The sequence below is a fragment of the Penicillium canariense genome (assembly GCF_028826845.1).
Source record: "Penicillium canariense strain IBT 26290 chromosome Unknown utg000002l_segment0_segment0, whole genome shotgun sequence".
Classification (NCBI taxonomy): Eukaryota; Fungi; Ascomycota; class Eurotiomycetes; order Eurotiales; family Aspergillaceae; genus Penicillium; species Penicillium canariense.
Window position 1 is genome coordinate 2,544,619 of NW_026622729.1, and position 24,689 is coordinate 2,569,307.

At 51.3% G+C, this 24,689-nt stretch overlaps 12 protein-coding genes across 12 annotated transcripts; 5 read left to right on the forward strand and 7 right to left on the reverse strand.

The window, feature by feature from the left end:
- Positions 1-418: 418 nt before the first annotated feature.
- cbpA (putative calcineurin binding protein) lies at positions 419-1,288 on the reverse strand (the record flags this gene model as incomplete). Its single annotated transcript, XM_056686244.1, has 1 exon — positions 419-1,288. One exon carries the CDS (start codon positions 1,286-1,288, stop codon positions 419-421), a length of 870 nt encoding a protein of 289 aa, XP_056544986.1.
- Positions 1,289-2,194: 906 nt separating this feature from the next.
- N7482_004120 (alpha/beta hydrolase) lies at positions 2,195-3,121 on the reverse strand (the record flags this gene model as incomplete). Its single annotated transcript, XM_056686245.1, has 1 exon — positions 2,195-3,121. The coding sequence occupies one exon, from the start codon at positions 3,119-3,121 to the stop codon at positions 2,195-2,197; it is 927 nt and encodes a 308-aa protein (XP_056544987.1).
- Positions 3,122-3,658: 537 nt separating this feature from the next.
- On the reverse strand, positions 3,659-4,474 carry N7482_004121 (SDR family NAD(P)-dependent oxidoreductase; the record flags this gene model as incomplete). Its single annotated transcript, XM_056686246.1, has 2 exons — positions 3,659-3,914; positions 3,966-4,474. The coding sequence occupies 2 exons, from the start codon at positions 4,472-4,474 to the stop codon at positions 3,659-3,661; spliced, it is 765 nt and encodes a 254-aa protein (XP_056544988.1).
- A 987-nt stretch (positions 4,475-5,461) lies between these two features.
- Positions 5,462-6,220, forward strand: N7482_004122 (type 1 glutamine amidotransferase domain-containing protein; the record flags this gene model as incomplete). Its single annotated transcript, XM_056686247.1, has 1 exon — positions 5,462-6,220. The coding sequence occupies one exon, from the start codon at positions 5,462-5,464 to the stop codon at positions 6,218-6,220; it is 759 nt and encodes a 252-aa protein (XP_056544989.1).
- Positions 6,221-9,238: 3,018 nt separating this feature from the next.
- N7482_004123 (GFA family protein) lies at positions 9,239-9,696 on the forward strand (the record flags this gene model as incomplete). The annotated part of the gene is made up of 2 exons (XM_056686248.1): positions 9,239-9,559; positions 9,610-9,696. 2 exons carry the CDS (start codon positions 9,239-9,241, stop codon positions 9,694-9,696), a joined length of 408 nt encoding a protein of 135 aa, XP_056544990.1.
- A 1,059-nt stretch (positions 9,697-10,755) lies between these two features.
- Positions 10,756-12,981, reverse strand: N7482_004124 (uncharacterized protein; the record flags this gene model as incomplete). The annotated part of the gene is made up of 1 exon (XM_056686249.1): positions 10,756-12,981. The coding sequence occupies one exon, from the start codon at positions 12,979-12,981 to the stop codon at positions 10,756-10,758; it is 2,226 nt and encodes a 741-aa protein (XP_056544991.1).
- Positions 12,982-16,301: 3,320 nt separating this feature from the next.
- Positions 16,302-17,178, forward strand: grpE (mitochondrial nucleotide exchange factor MGE1; the record flags this gene model as incomplete). The annotated part of the gene is made up of 3 exons (XM_056686250.1): positions 16,302-16,589; positions 16,659-17,084; positions 17,146-17,178. The coding sequence occupies 3 exons, from the start codon at positions 16,302-16,304 to the stop codon at positions 17,176-17,178; spliced, it is 747 nt and encodes a 248-aa protein (XP_056544992.1).
- Positions 17,179-17,714: 536 nt separating this feature from the next.
- N7482_004126 (phenylalanine--tRNA ligase) lies at positions 17,715-19,274 on the reverse strand (the record flags this gene model as incomplete). Its single annotated transcript, XM_056686251.1, has 1 exon — positions 17,715-19,274. One exon carries the CDS (start codon positions 19,272-19,274, stop codon positions 17,715-17,717), a length of 1,560 nt encoding a protein of 519 aa, XP_056544993.1.
- A 441-nt stretch (positions 19,275-19,715) lies between these two features.
- Positions 19,716-21,527, forward strand: N7482_004127 (uncharacterized protein; the record flags this gene model as incomplete). Its single annotated transcript, XM_056686252.1, has 4 exons — positions 19,716-20,433; positions 20,504-20,508; positions 20,588-20,686; positions 20,829-21,527. The coding sequence occupies 4 exons, from the start codon at positions 19,716-19,718 to the stop codon at positions 21,525-21,527; spliced, it is 1,521 nt and encodes a 506-aa protein (XP_056544994.1).
- Positions 21,528-22,270: 743 nt separating this feature from the next.
- Positions 22,271-22,929, reverse strand: N7482_004128 (cytochrome c oxidase subunit VIb; the record flags this gene model as incomplete). Its single annotated transcript, XM_056686253.1, has 5 exons — positions 22,271-22,305; positions 22,364-22,427; positions 22,487-22,568; positions 22,697-22,781; positions 22,863-22,929. 5 exons carry the CDS (start codon positions 22,927-22,929, stop codon positions 22,271-22,273), a joined length of 333 nt encoding a protein of 110 aa, XP_056544995.1.
- Positions 22,930-23,226: 297 nt separating this feature from the next.
- On the forward strand, positions 23,227-23,869 carry N7482_004129 (uncharacterized protein; the record flags this gene model as incomplete). The annotated part of the gene is made up of 5 exons (XM_056686254.1): positions 23,227-23,286; positions 23,373-23,388; positions 23,502-23,564; positions 23,629-23,641; positions 23,770-23,869. The coding sequence occupies 5 exons, from the start codon at positions 23,227-23,229 to the stop codon at positions 23,867-23,869; spliced, it is 252 nt and encodes an 83-aa protein (XP_056544996.1).
- Positions 23,870-24,130: 261 nt separating this feature from the next.
- N7482_004130 (RNA-binding protein) lies at positions 24,131-24,654 on the reverse strand (the record flags this gene model as incomplete). Its single annotated transcript, XM_056686255.1, has 2 exons — positions 24,131-24,268; positions 24,334-24,654. The coding sequence occupies 2 exons, from the start codon at positions 24,652-24,654 to the stop codon at positions 24,131-24,133; spliced, it is 459 nt and encodes a 152-aa protein (XP_056544997.1).
- Positions 24,655-24,689: the final 35 nt, after the last annotated feature.

Sequence of the window (24,689 nt, forward strand, 5' to 3'; positions counted from 1 at the left end):
GAGAAGCAAGAGCAGCGGACAAGTTTCATTGCGCTACAATCTCATGGGATTGGGAGATGTCCGCATGATTGCTGTGCTAATGGGCTGAGAGCTTTGAGGTCGAGGGTTCCTTGGAAGCCTTTAAATTGGTTCGATATGCATTGGATTGGAACAGAGATGGACAGAAATCCACAAACTTGCGAAACTGAATCGCCAATCTACGCAGAACAAGTAGGATCATAAAAGCTGTATTATTATGAAAGGGATCGCTTGCTTTTCAAGTGATACGGGTAGAAATAGTAAGAACCCCGGATCCGAAATAATGATATAGAATGAGTCCCCCCTTGCCTAGCGCCGGTATCCCCGCGATGCGATAAGATCTATGTACAATGAAGCCATGCTCGAAATGCCCAAGGAAAAAAATGAACCATCGTTCCAGTTAGCCCATCAGTTCCACCGGCGGCCGCGCCGTCTTCGGTGGCATCTTCTGGACAGACATCTCAATGGGGCTCAGTTCTCCATCCATATCAACATCCTCGTCCTCGTCCACCGCGAGAGTCATATCCTCGACCATAACAGCCGGCAGATTCGGGCTGTGGCCGTGGTCCTCAGGGTTGTAGATTATCGTACTACTGCGGCTCCGTTGCTGCGAGCCCGCCAGCGGCCAGCTGCCAGTGCGCGTATCGGAGGTAACGGAAACAGGGGTGGCAGGGTCGACGCTCATCACCTCCGGTGGGTTGGTCTTAAGCATGGCCAGGGCGCTGGCGAGATCACCAGCGTGCACCTCCTTGTTAGGTGGGTCCTCGTTGCGCATCTGCCAGCCGTGGGGCGGGCTGGGTGGCGGGGAGATGAAGAAGAGCTTGTCGAGCTGCGGGGCCTCGAGCAGCTGCTTACGGCGAGCCTCCTCCTCAGTCAGGATGGGGGTCGGCTCGCCGAAGTAGATGCGCGGTCGCACATTCCGGTTCAGCAGGCGAGTTCCCTCGAGCATCTTGCGAACCGCAACCGCGTCATCATCAGAGTGGAAGGAGCAGATGATGCGACGGAAAGAGGGAAGCGGTGAGAAGGAGTTCAGGCGCGCGACGACGGTGATTTGGTTGCGGATGGCTTCTAGCGAGGAGGGCTGGAAGAGAATGAGGTCGTGCAGCTCGGTGATCAGGAGGGTGTTGGAGGGTGGCGTTGGTTGCGAGAGTGGAGGAATGTTGGAGAGATCAATGGAGAGCGAAGGTCGCGGGGATGAGCGCTCGGAGCGAGTGATTTGGAACGAAGGAGACGCCGGCAGCGAGCGAGGAGGTGATGCGGAATCGGCCATTGCGTCTGGATGTTTGTGTGTTGTCGGGAAGGAACAGGTAAAAAAACCGACAGTTGAGGGTGGGAGAGTGAAGCGGAGGTTAAGAGTGGAAAGATAAAGAGGAGGTCGCCACCGGATAAGACGAGAGGGTCAAGGCGGAGGCGGAGGCGGAGGTCTAGACGGTCTCGATTTTTCAGGGGCAAAACCACTGTTTCGGTCTCGGAGTTCTAATCTGGCGATGATGTTTGGGTGAACCGAGACCGCATGCAGGTATTTATCCGAGTCGATTTTGCTCGGTCGCAGTGTCGGGGGGAGGCGCAGCATTGCCGGAGGCAGCGTTGGAGGGCTGTGCACCACCCACTCCGACGCCACCGCACGTCGTGGACTTCTTGGGACCCAAACGCCCTTTGTTCCTGGCGACCCACTTTCTCCAACCTCCAGGCCTCAGGTCTCGCCGCTTCAGCCTCGCCATTGGTCTTTGTTTTGCGAAACTTAACCCAGCTGGGGCAGTCTCTTCGTGCAGCTCGGGCCGATTGCCGCATGCGCCACATATTCATGCGCCACACCTTGTCCTCTCTTCGGTCCTTACGGAACTGAACGAACTGAATGTACTGACTGCGCAGACTGAATCAGAGCTCCGCCTCTCCATCCTGATCCCCGCTGCTCTGCCTCAGCCCCCAACTCATCCCGTCGTCACAATTATGAGTCTGCCTGGAGAGTGTCTACGCGGCTGCGGCCTCGCTCCGCCCGGCAGTGCCACGCGGAGCGCCAAGCCCGCACCGCTTACCCGATGGCTTGCGACAGGGTCTTGGTACGGAAGCGCAAGCGCAAACATGCAAGGATCAATGGCATTCTATTGGGCGTCAAATCAAGGCTGCCTTCTATTACATGAACTATCTGCAACCCTCTCCCTTTCATTTTTCGGCGCTACAGAGCCACGGCCGCGCGCACCCGGTCAGTGATCGCCCTCTGCGCAGCCGTGGATACAGGCGCAAACATATCGTACCCATGCGGCAGACCCGGATACATGTGGATTTCCAGCTCGATGTTGGCCGCAGCAATCCTCGAGGCGAACTCCAGCACCTCATCGCGGAAGATATCCAGATTCCCAATTTCCAGATATGTTGGGGGCAACCCCTCCACACTGGCCGCCCTCGCCGGGGCTGCATAGGGCGAGACGCTATCGGTGCCAAACTCCGCCCCCAGGTAGGCTGACCAGGCCACGATGCTGGACTCTGTCGGCCACATGACCAGGTCCTGGAGGGCCGGGTACGGGGCCGTGTTGCGATCGTCTAGCATGGGGTAGATAAGAATCTGCTTCGCCACCGGGGGTGCGAACCCGCGGTCGCGGGCCATCAACGTGATGCCAGCCGCCAGGTTGCCCCCAGCACTCGCGCCCATCACGCCAAGTCGATTTGGGTTGATCGAAAATCGGGCCGCGTGCTGGTTGACCCAGAGCAGACCGGCGTAGCAGTCCTCGACGGGTGTGGGGAAGGGGTTCTCGGGCGCCGAGCGGTAGCCAACCGAGAAAATCTGGATCCCGTGCTGCTGAATCTGCTGTTTGAGGTACCCGTGGAACATGCCCACATTGCCCAGGATGGTGCCCCCGCCGTGGGTATGCACCAGGGCGGGTCCGGGTGTCGTTGTATTCAGACCCTTCTTCCAAAACCGGTGGATGGCAATAGTCTTTCCATCATAGGAGGTAATGTGATGAACTTCATGATCGATCTCAGGAAATTCGGGAAGTTCTTCCAGGCATTTTGCTATGCTGGGCTGCACCACCGATCGGATCGTGATCGGATCAGTCATTGGAGCTCGGGGATTCGCAGCCAGTTTGGAGAAGAAAGGTGCCATGGCTTGACGTCAATTTGGGTCCATTTGCAGAGGCATGGTAGTATGGAAAAGGAGAAATATTTAAAGTCACAGAAAGCAGCGCTGTTGAAGGCAACGCCTTTTGGAATTCTGTCAATGGATACAGAACTTTGAGAACCAGTCCACTGGCGCCTTCTTAAGTCCTTCTTGCTTGGTCAAACTCTCCGAATGGCCCCAACGAACGGATCAAATAAATACGATGCATAGATCGGTATGCATTCGCCCCTCTGGCCGACTCGGCGACATTCGCCCAGCCTTGCGCTAGGGCGATTACCTACGCTCCAACCGCAAACAGCCTGACAAGGAAACCACCTCACAAATGCTCCAGCGAGGTCGCAAGGGGCACACAGGACCCTATCGAGCCTTCGAGGAATGTGGATTAATAGAGCCATCTATGTCATCACAAATTAAGTTTATTTCTGCCTAATTTCAACGCAAGAGGAAGGGCTTCGCAAGACTCGGTCACATATCACATATACTCCAGTGGGGGCGGCCCCCGTCCAGAAAACCCCACAATTTCTAATCAATGAACAACCCACCCGATGCAATCATATGCTCCCCATTGATCCACCGGGCTCTCTTTTCGCAAAGGAATGCGACCGCATACGCAATCTCATCAGGATGGCCCATCCGCGGACCCACGGGTGTTTGGTCAATAGTCGGCTGGAGAATCTTCATCTGCTCTTCCCCCGCCGCAGCAAAGCCTTCGGTCATGGTTGGTCCTGGGCTAACGGAATTGACGGTGCATCCATATTTAGGAGGAAGTTCCTTGGCCCTGCGGAATCGTTCAATATATTGCGGGTCTGATCATGCTGGGCATACTGACCAACACCTGGTAAATGAATCCACCATGCCTTTCGTGCCGGCATAGATGGTCTGGTTCGGCGGCGGCCCGCGGGCTGAGATACTCGCAATGTTTACAATTCGGCCACCGCCCTTGGTGAGATGCGGTAGAACAGCCTTGGTCATGAGGAAAGTCCCACGTCCGTTTATATTCACCAGCAGATCCCAATCTTCCAGGTTCTGTTCCTCCAGCGGCTTATTCACGGCCAATGCGACACAATTGATAAGAATGTCAATGCGGCTCCACTTTTCCAAGGCAGCGTCCACGAGTTTCTGTGGTGACTCAATCTTCGACATGTCGGCTTCGACTGCAACGGCCTCAGTGGGCAGCGAAGCAACAAGGGCGTCCGCCTCAGCTTTGAGCCCGGAAAACGGATAGTTAACGACAGCGTTAGCCCCGCGTGAGGACAATTCTCGCACGATAGCCGCGCCAATGCCCGAGGATGACCCGGTGACGATGGCCACCTTGCCGGCGAGAGTCTGTTCAATCATGCCGAAGGAGCTCAGGAGATGGGCACAACGGTGGTTTCCGATTTGTATCAGTTTGGTTGTTGCGGTGATGACGGTGCTGCGGTACGCGCTTTTTTAACCCGATGGAATATTTTGGAAGAATTTCAATTTATTCTTTGGGTGGAATTAAGTACGAGCGGGTATCCGAGCAGATATCCGCGTGGTTGTTGAAGAGGGAGGGCATCTAACGGGCCATCTCCATCTCCACATCCCGAGAATCACGCGGTACCCCACATCCTCTCGTCCGGAAATGACGAATACCCCCGGGCTGGACTTTAGATACGAGTTAGCATAGGAAGTGTGAGACCGCTCCAGCGTCGAGTTTTCACTCATGATGGTCGCCGCGTATGTTGGGTTTATGTCCGTCGTCTTCCAGTGAGTTCTATTCCTACCTACAGTCTCTAACTACTTTATAGGTTCTGCGAGTAATTATATTAGTTTATATAAGCAAATACCACATGGATACAGAGTGCCTAGCCTTTGGAGCACCTGAATTTGAAAGAGTACGCGAGTATAGGGCATGGCTCGCTTGCGTTTTCCCGTGCAGTATCTTGCCGAAGCGACTGGCGGCGATATGGATATTGGGGACGAAGAACGCGGAAAGCGAGGAGAAGTATTTTCTGAAAGCCGGGACGGACGGGTAGCGGATGATAGTAAGCCCGAGGTATACTTGATTTGATTGAGGCAGGCTCACTTCTATCATGACAAGCTAAGTTATCCCTCTCTGACATCAGAATGATGCACGACGAGTTCGTTTCTATATGAAGAAGCAAATTTGTTAACATCAAATCTCATCTGTACATTACAAGATACTAATTTTAAAATCGTCATGTTTATGTCATTTAGACGCATTTTCCGTTGTGGATACATCTCGATGCAATATAAATTCAATTGTTATTCTAGTTCTGGAGAATTAGCACATAAATAAATTTCAGTCAAGGACTTGAATGATTCGCACGTTTTACAATTATGCCTCCCAAGAAGGTACTCATCATCCTCAGCGATGCGCACAGTTTCCCTCTCAAGAAGACCAGAGGAAATGAAGCTGGCAAGGTAGTCGAGCAGCCCTCGGGGTTCTTCCTACAGGAACTCGCAAAGCCTTTACAGAAACTACTCGACGCTGGCCATGAGGTGACCTTCGCCTCCCCCAAAGGCCAAGAACCAGCTCCAGACCCCAATAGCGAGTCATTGCTCGCCTACGCAGGCAACTTCTACGAGCGTCAACGTGAGCAGGATCTGATTGAGCGCATGAGACGAGAGAACGGATTTAGCCGGCCCCGTCCATTCAGTACCATCAGCGATGATGAGCTGGCCACCTTTGCAGGAGTCTTCATCCCTGGTGGACACGCGCCCCTACAGGATTTAGGTGCGGACCCGGAATTAGGCCGAATTTTGCGCTTTTTCCATCGAGAAAATAAACCCACCGCTGTGATATGCCATGGGCCATACGCACTGCTAAGCACGAAGGAAGCGGGGGATGGGAATTTCGTTTATAGGGGATACAAGATTACCTCGTGGAGTGATGCCGAGGAGAAGGTCATGGAGACCTTGTTGGGTGGGGAGATTGACAAGGTCGAGTCGGCATTGAGAGACGAAGGCGCGGTAATGATCGAGGGTGCACCGGAGAAGATTGGCGGCACAACACTGCATCGGGAGCTAGTTAGTGGGGGTAATCCCTTGGCTGCGAATGCCTTAGGAGATCGATTTGTAAGGATGATCAGCGTCTAGTAAGAATGATTATCGATGTATGTTGTTTTGTTCTATTTCGTCATCATTTTCTTCTAGCATCCTCTTGATGGGAACCACGTAAAAGTGACCTAGACGATGTGCATGAATCGAGGGCAGTGCTGGTGTGTTCCTCAGCGTAACAAGGCTGGAGCCGCGAGACTTGCAGTCTATTGGTAGTCATGAGAGACCCCGTTCGCCCGTAATTGTGTCATATCTATATCCCGTAGGAGTGTAGAACATAGCTCAATTTGTTGCTACTAAGTCTAAGGCCCTCCCCGTTATACCTGCAGATGGGGCTCGGAGTTAAGCTTTACGAGCCGATCGAATTACATCGTCTTCCCCAGATTGTGGTGGCTGGCTCCAAAGCCCAACCGATATTCTACTAGTGTAATATTTAGACTCATATCTGCAGCATGGGAGCATGAGAATTTATCTTGGTCCACAAAATTACTAGTATTTACCGCTCACCATTTTCTATCCTGGGTCAATTTTGTACCGCAGTGTACTTTATGTGTCAAAAATAATTTTGCGCCCAGGGGAGAGTGGTTTGATTTCCCGAAAGATGCAAGTCTCCCGAGGCCCTTTTTATATCAAATAACAATAGTACTGTTGATCGGCAAAAAGAAAATTGCTTTTACCTCGAATTTTCCAACTTTACAAAATAATTTGTTGAAACAAAATCGGCCAAAGATTTCTACAAACTTGATGTGTCTGATCTCATGATTTTTTCAGAAATTAACATTGCTGCATTATACCTCATTCATCGTCATTGATCGCGATAGAGGCACATGCAGCTTGTAGCGCTTTTTAAGATCTTCCCCACCCTCCGCAGAATTTGCAACATGAATATTTTCTCTCTCCCGCCCTCTTTCCAGATTTTCCAAAATGTTCGGCTGGGCCTTAATCCCTCTCTACGAAGCCTGTGATTCTTTACTTGATCGTTATGGTACATTTAACTCCGTTCAGAGACTCCGAGAGTCGATAGTACAATATTATGCCGACCATGGCCGTAATGTACCCAAGCAGGAACGTCGAAAATCACCAGCTGTTTGGAGCATAGCACTCGCCAAACTCGAGGGTGCTGATTTATTACTCCGAAAATTGACTCAGGAAGAAGCATTTATTCGGCAGAAATACGAGTCCCTCAAATGATCTGATTCAGAAAAGCAACCAGAGATGATTCAAAAGTACGCCGAGAGATTGGATCACATTGACAAATCCTACTGGCTAGCGGAACGAGAGCTTTACTACTACGAAGCTACGCTTTTAAACGGACCCGTTTCGCGAGCATATCACAGGAATCATAAACATCCGAAGTGGTATCTTCACAAGGAACTCCGAAACGATTGTGCGGGTAGGGGAGGCTGCTGTGGTCGGGACTGTGGTTGTTGTGAGAGGCGAGAGGCAACTCCAGGGCGAGCGAAGGGGGTCGGTCACTGTACTGCCGAGTGTGGGTGTTGTATCCAAGCACGGAGGCTTTGAGTTGACTGCGGAAGATAGAAAAAGGGAATCACAAATGTGCTTGGATGCTCTCAGCAACCGGAGAGATTGGACTTACAGGATGCGGATGCTAGAGGCATTTTTCACTGGAATCGAGTCTAAGAAGAATACCGGTCCACGTTGGCTTTGAAGCTTCTGGATTATTGCTTGGATTATGGGTTGCTGAGAACAATAAAAACTGCTACCTGGTAAAGACTAGTGGAAAAAGTTCGATACTTACGACTACACGATGCGAAAGCCAGAGACCGAAAAGATATTAATAGCTCGAGCAAGGCAATGAATTTTATACTACATCAAACCAAAACTTCCAAGCAAGCAAAATGGGCAAGTGCCCGATAGAGATAATCGCATCAAATCCATAAAGTGAATTAGTACTTTCATAATTTCTCCTCCATCTCCTCTGGAGCAAGGAACAGCCCGCAAGACCTGACTTCAAAATTCAAAGTGTCATCGTTGCTAGAAGCCAAGCCGGGCCGAGGTTTCTCGGATCTCACTTCTCAACCCCCTGAAAGCGCTTCAGATAGTCTCGGAAATCCAGGAATAGATTTGCTTACAGGCGCCCATGCTCGCTGTAATCTCTAGGGTTGTCACCCAGATGCTACACAACTAGCTTGACAGGCAGCGGGTGCTGGCGTGCATGCTCGCCCTTGGAGATGGAGCCGTGAGAATTAAGTAATGTCACGCCAAACTAAAGAAAAAGAACTAGAAGAATGAGATAAAGCGATAATATTTCATCAGACTGACACCACTAGGGATGGCATTAACGTGCTGACACATGTCCTTGATGCCTATTCCCTTTCATTAGCTTGATTTATAGCGGCGCGATTCGATGTAAGACGCGTACAAGCGGCTGCCTCCGCGGATCCACCGAAGTTCACGCGGGCCGCCAGACTCGGGCTCCGATAATCGTTAACCGTGGTGTTTCCGATCGATATATAAAGGGACTATAAAATGACTCCATTAGCAAAGATTCTAAATGTGATAGACTACCGGAGCCACTCTATCATCGACTCCTGGTGCACCATTAGTTACTTTTGTCTCTAGTGATGATTAACTCCCAAGATGCTAGTTACCGAACTCGCTCTCCTGCGCCTCAAGACTTTAGAGCCATTAGCATCTACGAAGAAAAGCTTGCATGAGGCACGAGAGGCGCAGAAAAAGTGGTCTATATAGCCGGTTCGGTTTTACCGACAAGTTGAGGACCCGGCCTACTTTTATCTCTCCAGAGGATGGAAGTCTGCCTATGATTAGTTGTATTAAAATCGTTACGCTTACCGATATTGATTTTTCTCTTGATCCAGAATGAAGTCCCACCCCGGTTAAGAGATCTACTTCGAATATGATTTTCAGCTTCTAGCTCGCGCCAGAAGCAGAAAAGTAAAAATTCAGCCCTCAGCCTTGCGGGGAAAAGTCGACGCCGAAGATAAGCAGGCTTGGCGTAAGCCCGTCCGTTAAAAGGCCATTCGGACCCCGCAGCAAGCACCTTCTGACCAAGATTAGTGCCATCTCAATATCAAGATGCCATTTCCCCCTACCCCCACCGGTGAGAGCAGCACTCACTCCGGCAACTGCCATTGCGGTGCCGTGCGGTTCAACTTCACATTATCGCCACCCCTGCGCGAGTACCCTACCAATAGCTGCAACTGCTCCATCTGCACAAAGAACGGCTACTTGCTCGTGTACCCGTTCACCAAGGATTTCACCATCGAAAAAGGTGAGGATACGCTAAAAGATTATCAATTTGCCGAGCGTAAGGTGAAGCACCAATTCTGCGGGGAGTGCGGAAGTAGTTGCTTCATCCGTCTTCCAGAGGAATTCGGACCGGTCACTGCCGTGAATGTAAGTTGAATGGCCATTGCTATGTCGGTTGCAGCTACTAAGTCTATTAGGTGCGACTACTACAGAACATTGACATTGAAAGCCTGAATCTTAACAAGGTTGATGGAAGGTCGATCGGGCAAGAGTACAAAGTTTAGATCGAGCAATCAATTCTTTGCTTGATCCTGTGATCCTATGATTTGGCCATAAATTTGCACTTTGATTATCTTAACACATCATAGAGCTTCTTCAATAGTGCTTCTCAAGAACGCATTGCCCCTCCGCAAGCCCCGTAACATTGTGATTGCTAGCAATCATGCTAGTCCTCTCAGGCGAGGCCCCAGCCTTCAGGCCAGCTTCAAGTACGGTATTCTCGCAGGCTCCTCTGGCTGAGGCTGCTGCTGATTCTCGTACTTGACGGCGTCCTAGATGCTATTAATTCTCGGGTATTTCAGGGTGGCTCACTGGACACCTTGCTCATCACCACAGCCTTCACTTTACCACTTTGAATCCCACAGCTGCCCGATGTCTGCCTCACATTCCTCAAGACTTTCTCTGCGGAAGACGAAGACATGACCTCCCTGGATCTCGACTGAAATGATAGCGCTGGCGTGGAAGCCATCGCGGACCACTGTAGCAATACCGTTGTCCTCACAAACCCCGGTGGTGTCAACTTCATTTCGCGGATAATCCTAATGTGACTGGTGAAGCCGTCCAAGCCTGTCGATATCTTTGGGACGCACAAGATAAAACCCAGGCATGGAAGCTCGCGTAACTAGCCTCCGTGGGACTGAGCTCAACTGCCAGCTTATCGATACATCAGTGCTAGAGATACAATTATAGACAATTAGACCAAAAGCCACACTGTAATAAGCGTAAGGGCCTATCGGATACAAGGCTTGTTAAGCGACGGCAGGGACTACGGTATATTCGGAACCAGGCTAAAGAAAATGCGAAGGTGATCAAACGCGGCCAGCGTCAGGGTGATATCTTTCCACTAGAATCGTCAGAAACGCTACAAAGACCCATGACAAATCATGTTAGTAGCCAAAAACCTAGTCTATTAGAAAATACCAAAAACATGATGATTTGAACATATATTGGTAGTAGTAATGGTAGTAATAATCATCCAAAAAGGACCATCATGTCAGAAAGATCAGAGTGTCCATCAGGGTGCGAATGACCTTTAGGGTGCGGCTCATCAACCCCGTACGGAGTCAATTTGGCTGGGCCAGCAGCTCAAGGTTATCATAAATGCTCTCCGGTAGCTCCACTCCCTTCGGGGCTGTCAAAATTCCAAATTCCTGGGTAAAACCGGAGTCTCGGTCACTCGTTCCATAGAATCCAACAATAACCTCACCCTCTTCTGGCTTCAGGGTCACAACGGCTTCACTGCTTTCGTTATCGCGATCTTTATTGTTGTCGTCGTATCCGTTATTGAGATAACCCCATTCGTCTCCATTGCTCAGGGTCATCCGGATACCTGCCAGGCTTCCCCATCCGGAGGACTCCGTGCAAATCTTGACCTGAGTGATAGTCTCACCGGCGGGAATGTCGCGCCGCTCTGACTCGTGCCCACCAAACTCGTGAGGCTCGCCGGAGTGCCGATCGTGCGCAGGGCCGCAATTAGCGTGTTGTCCGTCAGCGTAGTAGACGACGGCTCCATCCATGGTGCATCCGACTCGGAGATCAATTGATGTCGCACGGTACAGTTGACCATCTTTGCCCCGGTGGTGAAGAAGCATGGCCCACTTGATGAAATGATCGTCATTGTCAACCGATTCGAGATGAGGAGATCGCACAGATTTCTTGTGAAGAATAAGATCACTGCCGGGAAGAAGGACGTATGGAAGATCTTTGAGCATGGCCCAGAAGTCGCTGACGATACGCTGTTTACCATTCATTCCAATGGCGGTGATTTTCAGCGCTTGGCTCTGGTCAAATTTCTCACGGATGTTGAAGATCTGAAACTCGGTGCAAGGGGACGAGTTGGAATCGTCCATAAAGTCATGAATGGTAGGATCGTTCTCGCCACTCTGGATCTTCACTTGCGCAAGTCCTGCAGCACAGCAAACTCTGAGGCCCTCGTTCTTATCATCGGGGTCCAACTCGTCGTTTCTTCCAATGGAAACCTCAACTCTCACGTTGGCCTGCTTAAATTCCTTGGTCACGGGATGATCACCAGGGAGAGCGAAGTGCGGTAACAATTTGAACTTGAGCGTGTCTTGCAAGTCCCACTTCGACTCATTCTTTCTGGAGTCGTCTGCCTCAAGTTCAACAAAATTCATGGCCCAGCTTTTGCTGTACCCTCTCGCCATTATTCCCGTCGTATGGTCAGCGCCAAATGCATGGCCGACTTCATGCAGAAACGCGCCTTGGCCGACAAAGCACGCGCCGCGCATAGTTTCGCATTCACCGTTATCGTTCCCGACAGTATCACCGGGAGGCGTCATATCTGTCAGGCACGAGGGGACCTCCTCCAGAAAGCGCGGCCACGAATAGGCAAGATGGCTTCCAAAGATTCCCAAGGAAACACCATCGCGCTTGTGGCAACCCAAAGCGGCGTGTGCCGTAATCATGGATTGTTCGGTGGAGTAGTGCGCATCCAGGATCATACCGGCAACAACCGGGCGACATCTCGACTCGAAAGGAGCTCCATATTTGATCAGCGCCTCCTCAAAATACTTATGCAGGGCATTTCGGTCTCGACCATCAGGATTTTGCTGAGCAATGTCGGCATCTCTGAGCTCTGCGACCGTCTTCTCCGATCGGATTATATGGACTTTTGCGACGGTCCCCATCTGACTGCTCTCTTCTGGGACGTACTGATGAGCCCGTTGAGTGGTAGTATTAGGGGCCCATTCCTCCTCCAGGCGAAATGAGCGCCTCCCGAGTCCTTTTTGGCGGAAATCTTCTGCCGTCAGAGCTTGCCACATATAGGCAGACATACGAAGCTTGGAAATCGCAGCATCAATGCCGCTATGCGCAGTCGATATGCTCCCGTATTTGGCCGGTGGGCAGTCGATGAGCAGGGGTGAATCCTTCGCAACAAGAATGGCGAGATGGAGAGGTGGCAATTGCAACAAGGGAAGATAGTTCACCGTAATTTCCAGTGAATCCGATGTCCCCCCGGCATGATTCAGCTTGAAGGCCAGCTTGTTTAGCCCGGGGGAGAGCATCACGAGTGCGGTCCACTGGCCTTTGTTCAATGGCCAGTGTTGGGCTGTTGGTGACGGGTGTAGCATGTCAGAAGATGAGACTGACACGAAGTTGGTCTCGGCATAGTCAAGAGCCTGGCATTCACCATGGACCACGAGGCAAGACTGATGGACCTCCTCGCCATCATCCAAGTTGGTGATTTTAAATGGCCTCTTGTCGATGTGAGTCGGCCGGACCCGACGTGTTGTTGATGCGGAACCAGGGTCGAGAGTGTGTTTCGCCATGCTTATTGATTTCAATCAATTTACCACTCTTGTATGTACTGAATAAAAAAATAAAGGTAATCTAAGGGGAAAAGCAATGGGTTTACCGTGGTTTTATCTTGCGACTTGAACCCGCTACCAGACCTATGCAGTGGGTCTCCTCCAGGCAACTGCTAGCTGCTGCCTGGCTTGCTGCCTGGCTTTCTGCCTGAGGTGTCGAGGTTATTCTTCGTTCGGCGTTGGCGCAAGCCAGACCCAACATTCGATCTCTACACACAACCCACGTGCCGCAATGTCCGATAAGAACATTTGGGCTGTGACTCTTGCATCGATCAATTCCACGTCTCCCACCTCTAGTTCTCTTATCCCTTACATTCGTAGCTTTTAGTCGAGGCCACGGCACTCTCGCTGGCTTATGAGATGTGTCGAAATATGTGGAGTGGTATCAGGGCAAGCTGATACTGTATAGCCTGGTATGCAGGGACGACGAATGATATCAAGCGGAACCAATATAGATGAATAACATTGATTGATTGAGAAGGAAAATGGGGGGGAAGCGCTGCTGTAGACTTTCCTCTGTGATACAGGCGTGTCGCCGATACTCGGCTGTTACAAAGCCTGAGTTACTGACTAATCCCTAATTACATACGAAATACTAAACGAGTGTGAACCCAGTAGCAACCAATCAGTTGCTAGCGGTAAGATATCCCTTCATCTGCTGACAAGTGGTAACTTGCCACTAAGAACGGGCTTATCAAGCGCCTAGGTTTCTTATGTTTTTGTACTCCGTATATAATTCTGGCTTACCGGGAAACTCAGGCTTTGTAACAGCCGAGTATCGGCCGCACGGACAGAAATACGTCCGTACAGCCAGGGGATAGCCATTCCAACAGGCAATCCCCCTGATTTTCTAATATCATCATCAGTCTGATCATTTTATCTCATCCCATTGGACATCTTTCATACTAGCCTATACAGAAATAGCCCATTCTGTCAAGATGTTCACCACCCCCGTTCCAGAGCTGGCGGATCTGCAATCCGCCCAACCATCATTGGCCCCTTTAGTAAACAGAATGTGATTTCGGGAACAAGGCCAAGTATTGCTAGGGCCTTTGCTTCACGCCGTCAATGGCGTGGGGTGACGTTTTATTGTCCATTGGGCTGATGTGCATAATTGTCAATGGGCTCACCTTCCCTTCGTGCACCGTTTTCCGTGCGGTTTACATGTCCATCTTGTATGAAGCCGGACGCAGATTTTCATCTCTAAAAGCCGGCATCATGCTTGTTCCTTTCATTCTGGTTTGCACGGAGACCCAATATCTTGCAGAGCCAATAGCAGCAACAGCATGACGCTTCAATGTTGTGAGATGCACCATAAATTGCAAAATCTAGTATGAAGACCAATTTACGCCAGGGAAACATGTTTGACATCAAAAAGGGACAAGAGCTTGACCAAACAGCAGCATACAGCCAACTTGAGTCATGTAGTAGGCACCCCTTACCCGGCCAAGCTTATTCAGACCGTTGAACTCCGAGGCAAGAATAGGTGGGGCAGGAGACAACATATTCCACTAAAGCCTCCATGGATTCGTTGAGGACCCAGTCAAAGAATGCCATGGAGATTCTGCGACCTTCGAGACAGTCTCGAACTTTATACTCGATATAGAGGCTGAAGTACTGCTTGATGGGGCCGGAAATCTTAGTAAGAGCCAGTTCTATATGGGTAATGTCTGCTGTCATCTATTCAATCGAGCAATATGGCCTCAAGGAATATGAACAAAATGGACCCTTCGTGCTTCCTTGGTAATTGACTGGAGAATGTTCCTCTCACGACTCCTGACTACTTGGGTCATGGTGACAATTCCTTTAACAACCAGTGAATAACAAGATAAAAATATATACTTTGAGCTGATGCGTAAAATTGCTCGGGAACTGAGGATCTCACACCTCAAAAATGGATTTCTGGCCGTCTATATAAATGATCAGCCCCAGGGGGACCGTGCAATACTCGACTTATCCACACGGATCAGTGGTCTACCATGACCCAAGCCAAGAACCTTAATCTATTTTAGTTATTTCTCTATTATCTTCTACTAAAATCTAAGTCCAAGCTCCCGCTACCTACGTCGCGGAGCCCGGTAGTTTGGGGTATTGATGCCCCTGCCTAAACGAACCGGGTTGTGGAGGCGCGAGCCGGTTATCTGACGCTCACTAATACTGGGGCTATGAATACCTGAATTAAGAGCTGACCATTTCACGGCCTAAAATCTGTACGTTTCAGGTTCATCTATTGAATTTTCACACCTCAATGACTTTCGCCGAATCCTCTGCAACTGTTGAATTCTTATACGGCGTATTGAGCGCTTGGGAAGCAACTCGCCAAACCGAACAAATTATGGGTCGCAGAACCTATCTACACTCTGCAAGTCAATTTGACCACGATTTTGATGGGCTTTGGGTCTAAGTGAGAAGACATTTTCTTGGAAGTTGGAGACTGGCTGGACGACTCGAACAGAGGTCTATCACTCTACATCGAAGGCAATCCTTTTCCTCCTGAAACAAAGGGGCTTATGATCGAGCACTCCATCACTACCTCCGTGGATAAAGGTGCAGCTGATGGGCAAACTGCGAAGGGGCAATGGATTTGTCCCGGTCATGAGTTTTGCCCTACTGGTGGTTATGTCCGCCCCACTGGAGTTGGGGACGATATGGCATTGATTTTGTCAACAAGGATGGGTGGTGAAGGATTGGGCATATTCATGTGCTTTCCAAACTTCATACAATCAAAATTGGACGACAACCTCATCAAGAAGCCCGAGTACCTCCCGAAGGACAGCAAGGTTATGAAGTAGTCAACCCTGGCCGCGTGGAGTCTGTTTCAATCAACCGTACCGCCCAGACAAGAAAACACAAGAATTAACCTAATCGTCTAGATCCCTAACAGAGCTAGAAGGACGCTTGGAACCTTATAGACTTGTATAAACACCCAACCCAAGTTGAAATTTGCCAGACAAGCGAGATTAGGGAGCTGATATGTCTGCTTCTATTTTGATATTTCATTTCCATAGTATACTATATCTGCGCATATAACATAATTCTGTTTATTTAAATGGCTAGAATTAAGTTTGACAGTGAACCCTTGATGCAATTGACTTCATTTCCGGTTCAGGAAAGCGAGCACGATCTACTTCGGGCCAGCGGTTTTCCCGGAGCTAAAGCGGTCAGGTGATGTTCGATGAAATTCTCCCGACGATCAGCTATCGCGATCGAACTGCGGACCGACCGACTCTTCCCTTCTTCCACTTTTCGCATACCTCTATTCAATTGTCTATCCTCACACAATGTTCCAGCGCACCATCCTCAGACAGGCACAGGCCGCCCGGTCGGTCCTGACCTCTACTTCCACATCCGCGGCATCGCTCGCTATCCGCCGGACAACACGGTTGCAGTCACAGCTGCCCGCGGCTGTGCGGCCATTCGCTCATCTGCCCGCTCGCCGTGCCTACTCCACTGAAAACAACGGGGAGAAGAAGGAAACTACGCAGGAGGGTGAGGCTGCTGAGAATGCCGAGGAGGACCCCTGCCGCAAGGAGCTTGAGGAGAAGAAGAAGGAGGTTACTGATCTGAAGGTATGTTCGTTGTTTCCGCCTCAATTATACTCTCGTCCGCCCTTAATTATCCGTGCTTACAACACTTAGGATAAATATCTCCGCTCTGTCGCCGAATTCCGCAACCTGCAGGAGCGCACCAAGCGTGACATGGATGCCGCCCGCAACTTCGCCATTCAGCGATTCGCCAAGGACCTCCTAGAGAGCATTGACAACTTCGACCGCGCGCTGCTGGCCGTGCCCGCGGAGAAGCTCAACGCTGAGCGCACCGATGAGAACAAAGAACTGCTTGACCTCGTCGCCGGTCTCAAGATGACCGAGAAGACACTCTTGAACACACTTCAGAAGCACGGGCTGGAGCGCTTCGATCCCAGCGAAGAAGTGGAGGGCAAGCCGCAGAAGTTCGATCCTAACCTGCACGAGGCTACCTTCATGGCACCGTCTGCCACTCTGGAGGACGGCGATGTGATGTACACCCAGAGCAAGGGCTTCCGCTTGAATGGGCGTGTTGTTCGCGTAAGTTTTTACCACGGTTCATACATATTCTAGTTTGTTTCTGACAATCTTTTCTTTGCAGGCTGCCAAGGTTGGCGTCGTCAAGAACGCCTAAATCTTCTCACCTCAACCATAATGCTCCGCCTTTTTCTTTTCACCATCTTTTCTTCCCTCTGTACCATATATCATACGTCATGATCACGATAGGGATTTGCAATCGGTTGCGGCTGGCTGTTGGACCCGGGAAAATTACCTTTCCTTGATGTTTGCTTGTCTCTTGGATCTGTATGATACACCTTGTGTTGCATGTGACTGGAGGCGTCTGGATTGTCTCGTGTTGGGTTGTTCTCTTTTCACTTTCCCACAATCTGTGTCTCCTAGTCTACTCTCTCTCCTCATCTCCTGTACAATACAATATACACCCTGGGATGGCGCCCCTATAGCCTCCCGTTGTCTTCAATCTTTGCCTCTGATCTTGATGTGAGCATCCATATAGGTCGACATGTGGTCTGCTTGCTTGGAGAATGATCTAATAATTCATGCGGAATCCGATACCTACGTGGGGTTTTGAGTTTGAAAAGGGGCGAGAACAGCTCTAGTCTGGTATTGTACAAGTTGTAGAAAGTATAGTACAGGCTCCTACTCATCTAATTACCGCAATTCCACTCCAAGGTCGCCAACAAGCTTAGACCGTACCTTGTCATGCATTTCGTTAGCCTCTTCGTTTGTCAAAGTCCGCTCCAGACTACGGTAGTTGATGCGGTAGCACATGCTCTTGCGTCCAGACTTCGGATGTGTAAACTCATCAATCAATGTAACATCCTCGACGAGATCACCGCCGATACCACGAACTATTTCCATCACATCGTTTTCGTGGAACGGCACGGCACCGCCCGCGGCACTGCTACCGCCGGTAACAGCGGCGGGAGGCAGCCAGAACGCAACGTCCTTGTAGCAGGCAGGGTGTTTGGAGAAAGGCTCAAAGCGGGTGATGTGGCCAGCGCGGAACTGGGACAGGAAGCGCTCATCGCGGGACCAGAAGAGGCGGATGTCGGGGATGTTGAAGAGGAGCATGGCAATGCGCTCGATGCCCAGGCCAAATGCCCAGCCGACGCGGTTGGGAACATCGGAGTTGATCAGGAGATCTTGTTTAATCACTCCGCAGCCAAGGATCTCCAGCCATTGACCCTGCCAGAAAACCTCGAGCTCCCATGATGGGCTGGTGAAGGGGAAGTACGCTTCCACCCAGCGCACCTTCAGAGGCTCTAGCTCGACGTCACTACCAGAGCTTGCGGCGGCAGCCTTGTTCCCTTCCGTGAAGACCATGATGACCATGCGCTCCAGGGACCGCTTGAGGTGCGCCGCAATGGCACCGACCTCCTCCTCGCTGTGGTGCTCTGCTTGCAACGGGTTGCGCTGGGGGTGAAGTGTTGGGTTGGGGTCTTCGACTGGAACATTGTGGCGCGGGATCAGATCAACATCTGCATTGATCTTTGCGGCAGTTTCTTGAGAGGCTTCGAGTGGGTTGCTCTCAGGCCGCTTCCACAGCATAGCTCCCTCCATCTGGTGGAAGACTGGGTAGTGGCTACGGTCAATCGCATCACGGCGGTAGACATCGGCAATCACGGTATATCCAACTTCCTCCGGGCGGGTCTTCTCATTGCAGTTGATTTGTTGGAAATATGCCTGTTGGTGTGCACTCGTGTGGGTGCGCAACACCGTTTTGTCGTTGACGTAGTAGGTATCGGTGCGACTGCGGCCCGGGTGGTCTGGCGGGAAGCCCAGCACGTCGAAATTCTGTGTGGTGGTCACGACGGGGTTCGTCTCGAAATAGTTGCCGAAGACCGGTGCGGGGAATTGGCTCTCAATGAGCTTTCGTGTGATGGCGAGAGGGTGGTTCTCATCAAGGTACAGACGTTGTCCAACATGGGATAAGATTGTATCAGGGGTATTGGTCCACTGGTCCGTGGGATAGTGGTCGCCCTCAATTTTGAGGCTTGATCGGGGTTTTGGCGGCTGATTGACCTGGCCCGCACCGGAGCTCTGATCTGCTGTCGGGCGAGCTGTAGTCGAACTCCAGTGCCGAGAGACAGCTGGGATAGACTCGCGGAGCGATTGGGTTCGGGGGATAGGCACTCTCGGACGAGCCACGGCAATGGACCAGCGCCCACTACTAGCGCGTAGGGCTCGACCGGTAGCAAACAAACGCATTGCGGAGGTTTGAGTCTCGGTCAATCGAACCTGGCGGTGGTTTTCTGGTTGTCTGCGGAATCTCCAAACACGGCCGGGGCCGGGGAAACAAGTTCCCGGAGTACAGCCTACTTGCTGAAGGCGAGCGATGTTCTAGGCCAATGAACCGAGTTGAATTTTGATATGGAGATATAATTGCATTATTTTCACTATTTTTATAATAGATATATTGGCAGAGTTTCAAGAATGCATAGACCTCATTTCTCTCCGCGGTAGGCGTTCGGCTTCGAAGTGCCGCCGTTGGTCCGAACTATATAGTGGAACGCCATAGGCGGCATGTCGCCGTATCAAGAACATATTGTTATACTGTAGTCATGACGAACAGTGTTTCTTTTTGGAGAATCCTTTACTTATTGCGGTTTCAATATCTGTCTCCGTCGATTTTTATCCATTCATTCTGCAATGTCGTCTTCTACCCAAGAGGAGAGACTTGCGACCCGTCAGTCCCTCGGTAAGACCTGCGTCCGCCGCCCACCATCCGCGATTCCACCGAGGATTCCCGCCCGCAAACCACCGTCCAAAGAACCACTTTGGCAGATTCCAATTTCCGGCTCCTGCGATACACATGGATTTGATGCATGCGGTTCAGTCATTAATGACTCGGCGTCCAATTTAATCCCCGAGCGTCAGGCCCTCCGTGATCTCGGAGCAACTTGCGAAGAGGCCCCCCGGTATGCCCCTTACGGGCTGGGGGCTGGCCACGATCAAAACCGAGACGCTGATTGGATTTCAGCACCAGGCTCCATCGAGTTGCCGATCATGATTGGCTCCGATGCGCCGCCGGCTGGGGCGGTAGAGCGGCGCTTCGGCGGCCTGATTTGTCTCCGTCGGTATTGGCGATCCAAAGTTACTTCAAACAGCGAAAAAGCCGACCTGCACAAAAAAAGAGCGGGCCTCGCTCTTTCGAACTCGCCAACCCTCTCCCCTCTACCGTGCCAGCACCTCGAGACATTCGAGATGGCAGACAGCGGCAAGTTGCTGGAGGCCCCAGCCGCTCACCCGCGGGTGGCGCCCGTATCGACACCTGCGAAGTCCAAGTCGAAGAAAGTGCATTACCCATTTTGGTTTGGGGGTTCGGCGTCATGCTTCGCTGCTGGCGTGACGCACCCATTAGATCTGGGTATGTTGTGGATTTGCTATAAAGAGGTCTCGATGTATCTGTCGCATGTGCTAATCCTGATTGTCTATAGTCAAGGTACTTTCACCCTCCGGAGTTGCCTCCGAGTCATTTGCCCCCCGACCCTATTGCTGATCATGGACCCGGCGCATACTAGGTTCGGTTACAAACGCGCGCACCCGATGCTCCGAAGACGATGGTGGGCACGTTTGGTCATATCTTGAGGAATAATGGCTTTTTGGGATTATACAATGGTGTATGTTTGCTACCGCCGAGCATCAGCGAGCATCAGCACTACTCGGATGCTGGTGCTTGTTCTGCCGTCACAGCTTGACCCTTTTTTTTTTTTTTCTATTTTTCCAAGCTGATAATCTGGCCACTGGCTTGTTGGATCATAGCTCTCTGCCGCTCTTCTACGTCAAATCACCTATTCGACGACAAGATTTGGTATCTACGAAGAACTCAAATCCCGCTTCGCCACACCCTCTCCGGACTCTTCCTCTACCTCGCCCGGTTTCTTTACTCTGCTTGGCATTGCCTGTGCCTCGGGCCTCATTGGTGGGTTTGTCGGTAACCCTGCCGATGTGCTCAACGTGCGAATGCAGTCAGACGCCGCTCTGCCTCCTGCACAGCGTCGTAACTACCGCCATGCCTTCCACGGCTTGGTGCAAATGACCAAAACCGAAGGGGTTACCTCACTTTTCCGCGGTGTTTGGCCGAACTCGACACGTGCGATCCTCATGACGGCCTCGCAATTGACCTCGTACGATATCTTCAAGCGCATGTGTATTGAACAGATTGGCATGGGCGACAACGTTGGCACTCACTTCACTGCCTCTTTCATGGCTGGCTTTGTCGCTACCACCGTTTGCAGCCCCGTCGACGTGATCAAGACCCGTATTATGAGTGCATCCCCGGCCGAGAGCCGTGGCCACAGCATCGCTGGCCTGTTGCGGGATATCTGCCGCAAGGAGGGTCTTGCTTGGACTTTCCGTGGTTGGGTACCCAGCTTCATTCGTCTGGGTCCTCACACCATCGCCACCTTCCTCTTTCTTGAGGAGCACAAGAAGCTCTATCGGAAACTGAAGGGTATCTAAACCAGCATATAGAGGTTTGCACTTGTTTTTTTCCCTCGTCTCTTGCCGTTGTTTCCACTTGATCTCGCTCATCTTTTCGCCCGATTTATTCCCCGTATATATGACTCGAATTTCTTTCTTATGATTTTTTGGGCGGAGCACTGGTGTGGGCCATACAAGCATTTCTTCGCTTGCACATATCTTGCATTTTTCTTTGGAGTGTTCCTTCCAGAGGAGCTTGGGCGATCGCCAGCCAGACCAGTCTGCTGAATTTGGATCATCGGCTTTCCTGACCTGATCCTATGTACAGGGTGTCGCGGAGGTTGCATTCTTTTCCCTGGAGACTTTAACCATATAGACATAGATACATCTGAATTGCATGCAGACCATTTCCGCGAGGAACAAAGTGATCGCTAAAACCGTAAATGGGTGTACCATACCTAGTGTCGAATGCAACGGAAGTTCGCACCACCGTCTGCTCGGTCCATTGAGTCTAACGCACGGTAGATATCTAATTAGATAACATCTTACATGAAAGGGCGCACCCCGAATTTACCTCAGAAATGTAGGCATCAGCTAATGAAACACGTTTATCTTTGCACAAAGGCGACTTATAGACACCCCTTCTCCGGTAGATCGGACGATTACATCAATGAAGAAAGGAAATGTATCCCCGCGTGATCAGGTAGAGTACATTGGAAGTTTGTCAATACACAAGATTTGACGAAGCCCAGTCTAACCAACACAAGACGGCCGCTGGTTATTTATTTATCAAGGTGAGCGGGGAAGTTGCCAGCCTCTGTAAGTTCGAATGTTAGTATCTCAAGAGAGCTATCGTCCGAGGGTAGGATACGTACCACGCTGACCGTCCCAGCGGTCGGTCCAGGCCTTGGGGCAGAGAGAGCGGAAAGCGTGGTAGAACTGCGTAAGAAGTCAGAATCTGTGACAGGCAGGTTGACAGGCGTAGAGTTCGATGATACCTGGCGGCATGGGCGGAAGTCTTCACCCTTGGCGTTCACACACTTGTAGTAGTCGACGTAGTTCTGCCAGCAGTGCTTGGTCCTAGAGAGGTAGCATGGCGTTAGAAGTGCCGCGAGACTTTAAGTTGGACAAGAAACGTACTGGTTCTGCTGGGGGAAACGCGCATCATAGCCTGCGATCGCGTCGGAAAAATGTTAGTCTGACCATACCCCAGCCCTAATCGGGAGACACCCGTCCGAAACCGTATCTCGGCCGCGGGCCACGCCGCAAGGGAATCGAGGGTATACGTACCAGCTGCCGAAAGATTAGCCATTGACTCTGCCACTGGGCAATTGACCCCGGTTTTCGCGGGAGAGGGGGGTTGCTTGGACTTACCAGTGACGAACTTGAAAGGCTTGGTCTCGACGGGCTCCTCAGGGTCGACTTCCGGAATGGCACCCATTTTGGCGATGTGTAGCTTCTGCAGAAGAACACAAGAAAGGAACAATGGAGATTGTGGGGGTTGAAGAGTGGAGGAGGGAGGTAGCAGGTGGGCGAAGAACGGACGTTGGGTGACCGAAGCTGCTTGTGCCGGGTATGACCGCGGGCGGTCAAGCGAGAGCCACTGAGCGTCTCGCTTTTCCCAAAACACCCGAGCCACTGAGAGGACGCTCTTGGAAGCTGCCCGTCACCTCGTCCTCATCCCACTCCTCTTTGCTCAGTCGTAGCTCTCAACTCACCACCTCAACCACCTGTCACCATGTACCCTTCCCCTGTCCTGCGCATGCAGCCCTCGCGGGCCTTCTACAGCCCGGCTCCCGTAAGTCCCCCCCCGTCGCCTTGGTCGCCTCACTCGGTCGGGCGATCAAACGATCGGTTTCGGCTAATGCTAACTCCTGTCTACAGAAGGAGGCTCACAGCGGTACGGTACCCCCCTCAACAACCCGACAGCACAATTTCCTGTGGAGCCATTGTCATACCGGGCCTATTTGAGAGATTTTACCAGGAGCCATTGAACTGACTGGTCGCATATAGCCCACACCATCTCCCAGCGCCTGCGCATGATCAAGAAGTGTCCTCCTGAGCTGATCCCTCTCGGTATGTACCCTCACCTGGAGCCTACGGATATTAAATGATTTCTAACGCTTCTTTTGATATTCAGGTATCGTCCTTGGGTACGTTTCTCTCTAATCTCACACGACCGCCCGATTCCGCGATGCATATGCACGAGTTTTCCTTTTTGCCTTCCACCCGCCACTGTCGAGCCTTTTCAATATCCCCAATACTGACTCAATCGCTGCAGCGTTGCCGTCGGTGCCGCAATCTACTCTAGCACCAAGAAGCTCATGACCGACAAGACTCTGCGTCTCTCCCGCAACAGCCCCGAGAGCCGCGAGCACTAAATGTACCATCATGTTTCTTTGAGCTCCCGAGAATGCGAAACCAAGTTTTTTGAAGTTCTTGCCGCTTGTATTTGTCTGAGATTGGTTGAAATCGGGAAAGAAAGTGAGGAGAGAACAAAAAACTCAAGACATGCTCGAAACTGGGGCATGTGTACATAGTTCGACTTTTTGCAGAGGAGGTATGTTGAGAATTTGTATTCGGCAAGTGGTTTAGTTGTTCGTGGTCTTTCATTATGATCGTAGCCATCGTTATAGAGTGTTTCATTCGGGTTTGGGCCCGGCAACGTCGAGCTGCTCCAAGCCTTGCATCGGGTCCATCGGCCGGTTGCTGGCCTCCCGAGCTTCTTCGGCTGCCTGCCTGTCCTCTTCGTCGACTGCATACTTGGCCAAATAGCCCTCCTGCAGGTAAATGCGCAGTTAGTCATTATGCGCCAATATGGGAATAGATAGAGGACCCCACGTACCTGCTCCCAGATGGCAGTCTTGCTGCCCAGTCCCTCGTTAGCGTCCTTCTGTGGTTTGGCAGCTGCGACCTTGATGGTGCGCCCGTATAGTTCGCTGCCATCCATGTTGTCGATGGCTTCTTTAGCGTCCTGGGGAAGATCGAACTCGACATATCCAAAGCCGCGGTGGGTGTCGGTGGAGTTGGGCCCGTCTGATTTGGGCAGAGAGATGTCGACAACCTCTCCAAATGGAACAAATGCTTCCGCCAGGGTCTGCGCTGACACGGCCTGGTCGAGACCACCCACGTAGACCGTGCTCTTAAGCCTTGTGCTTTCGCTCATGGTGTGTGTGCTGGATTTTGTGATCGGAGCGCAAC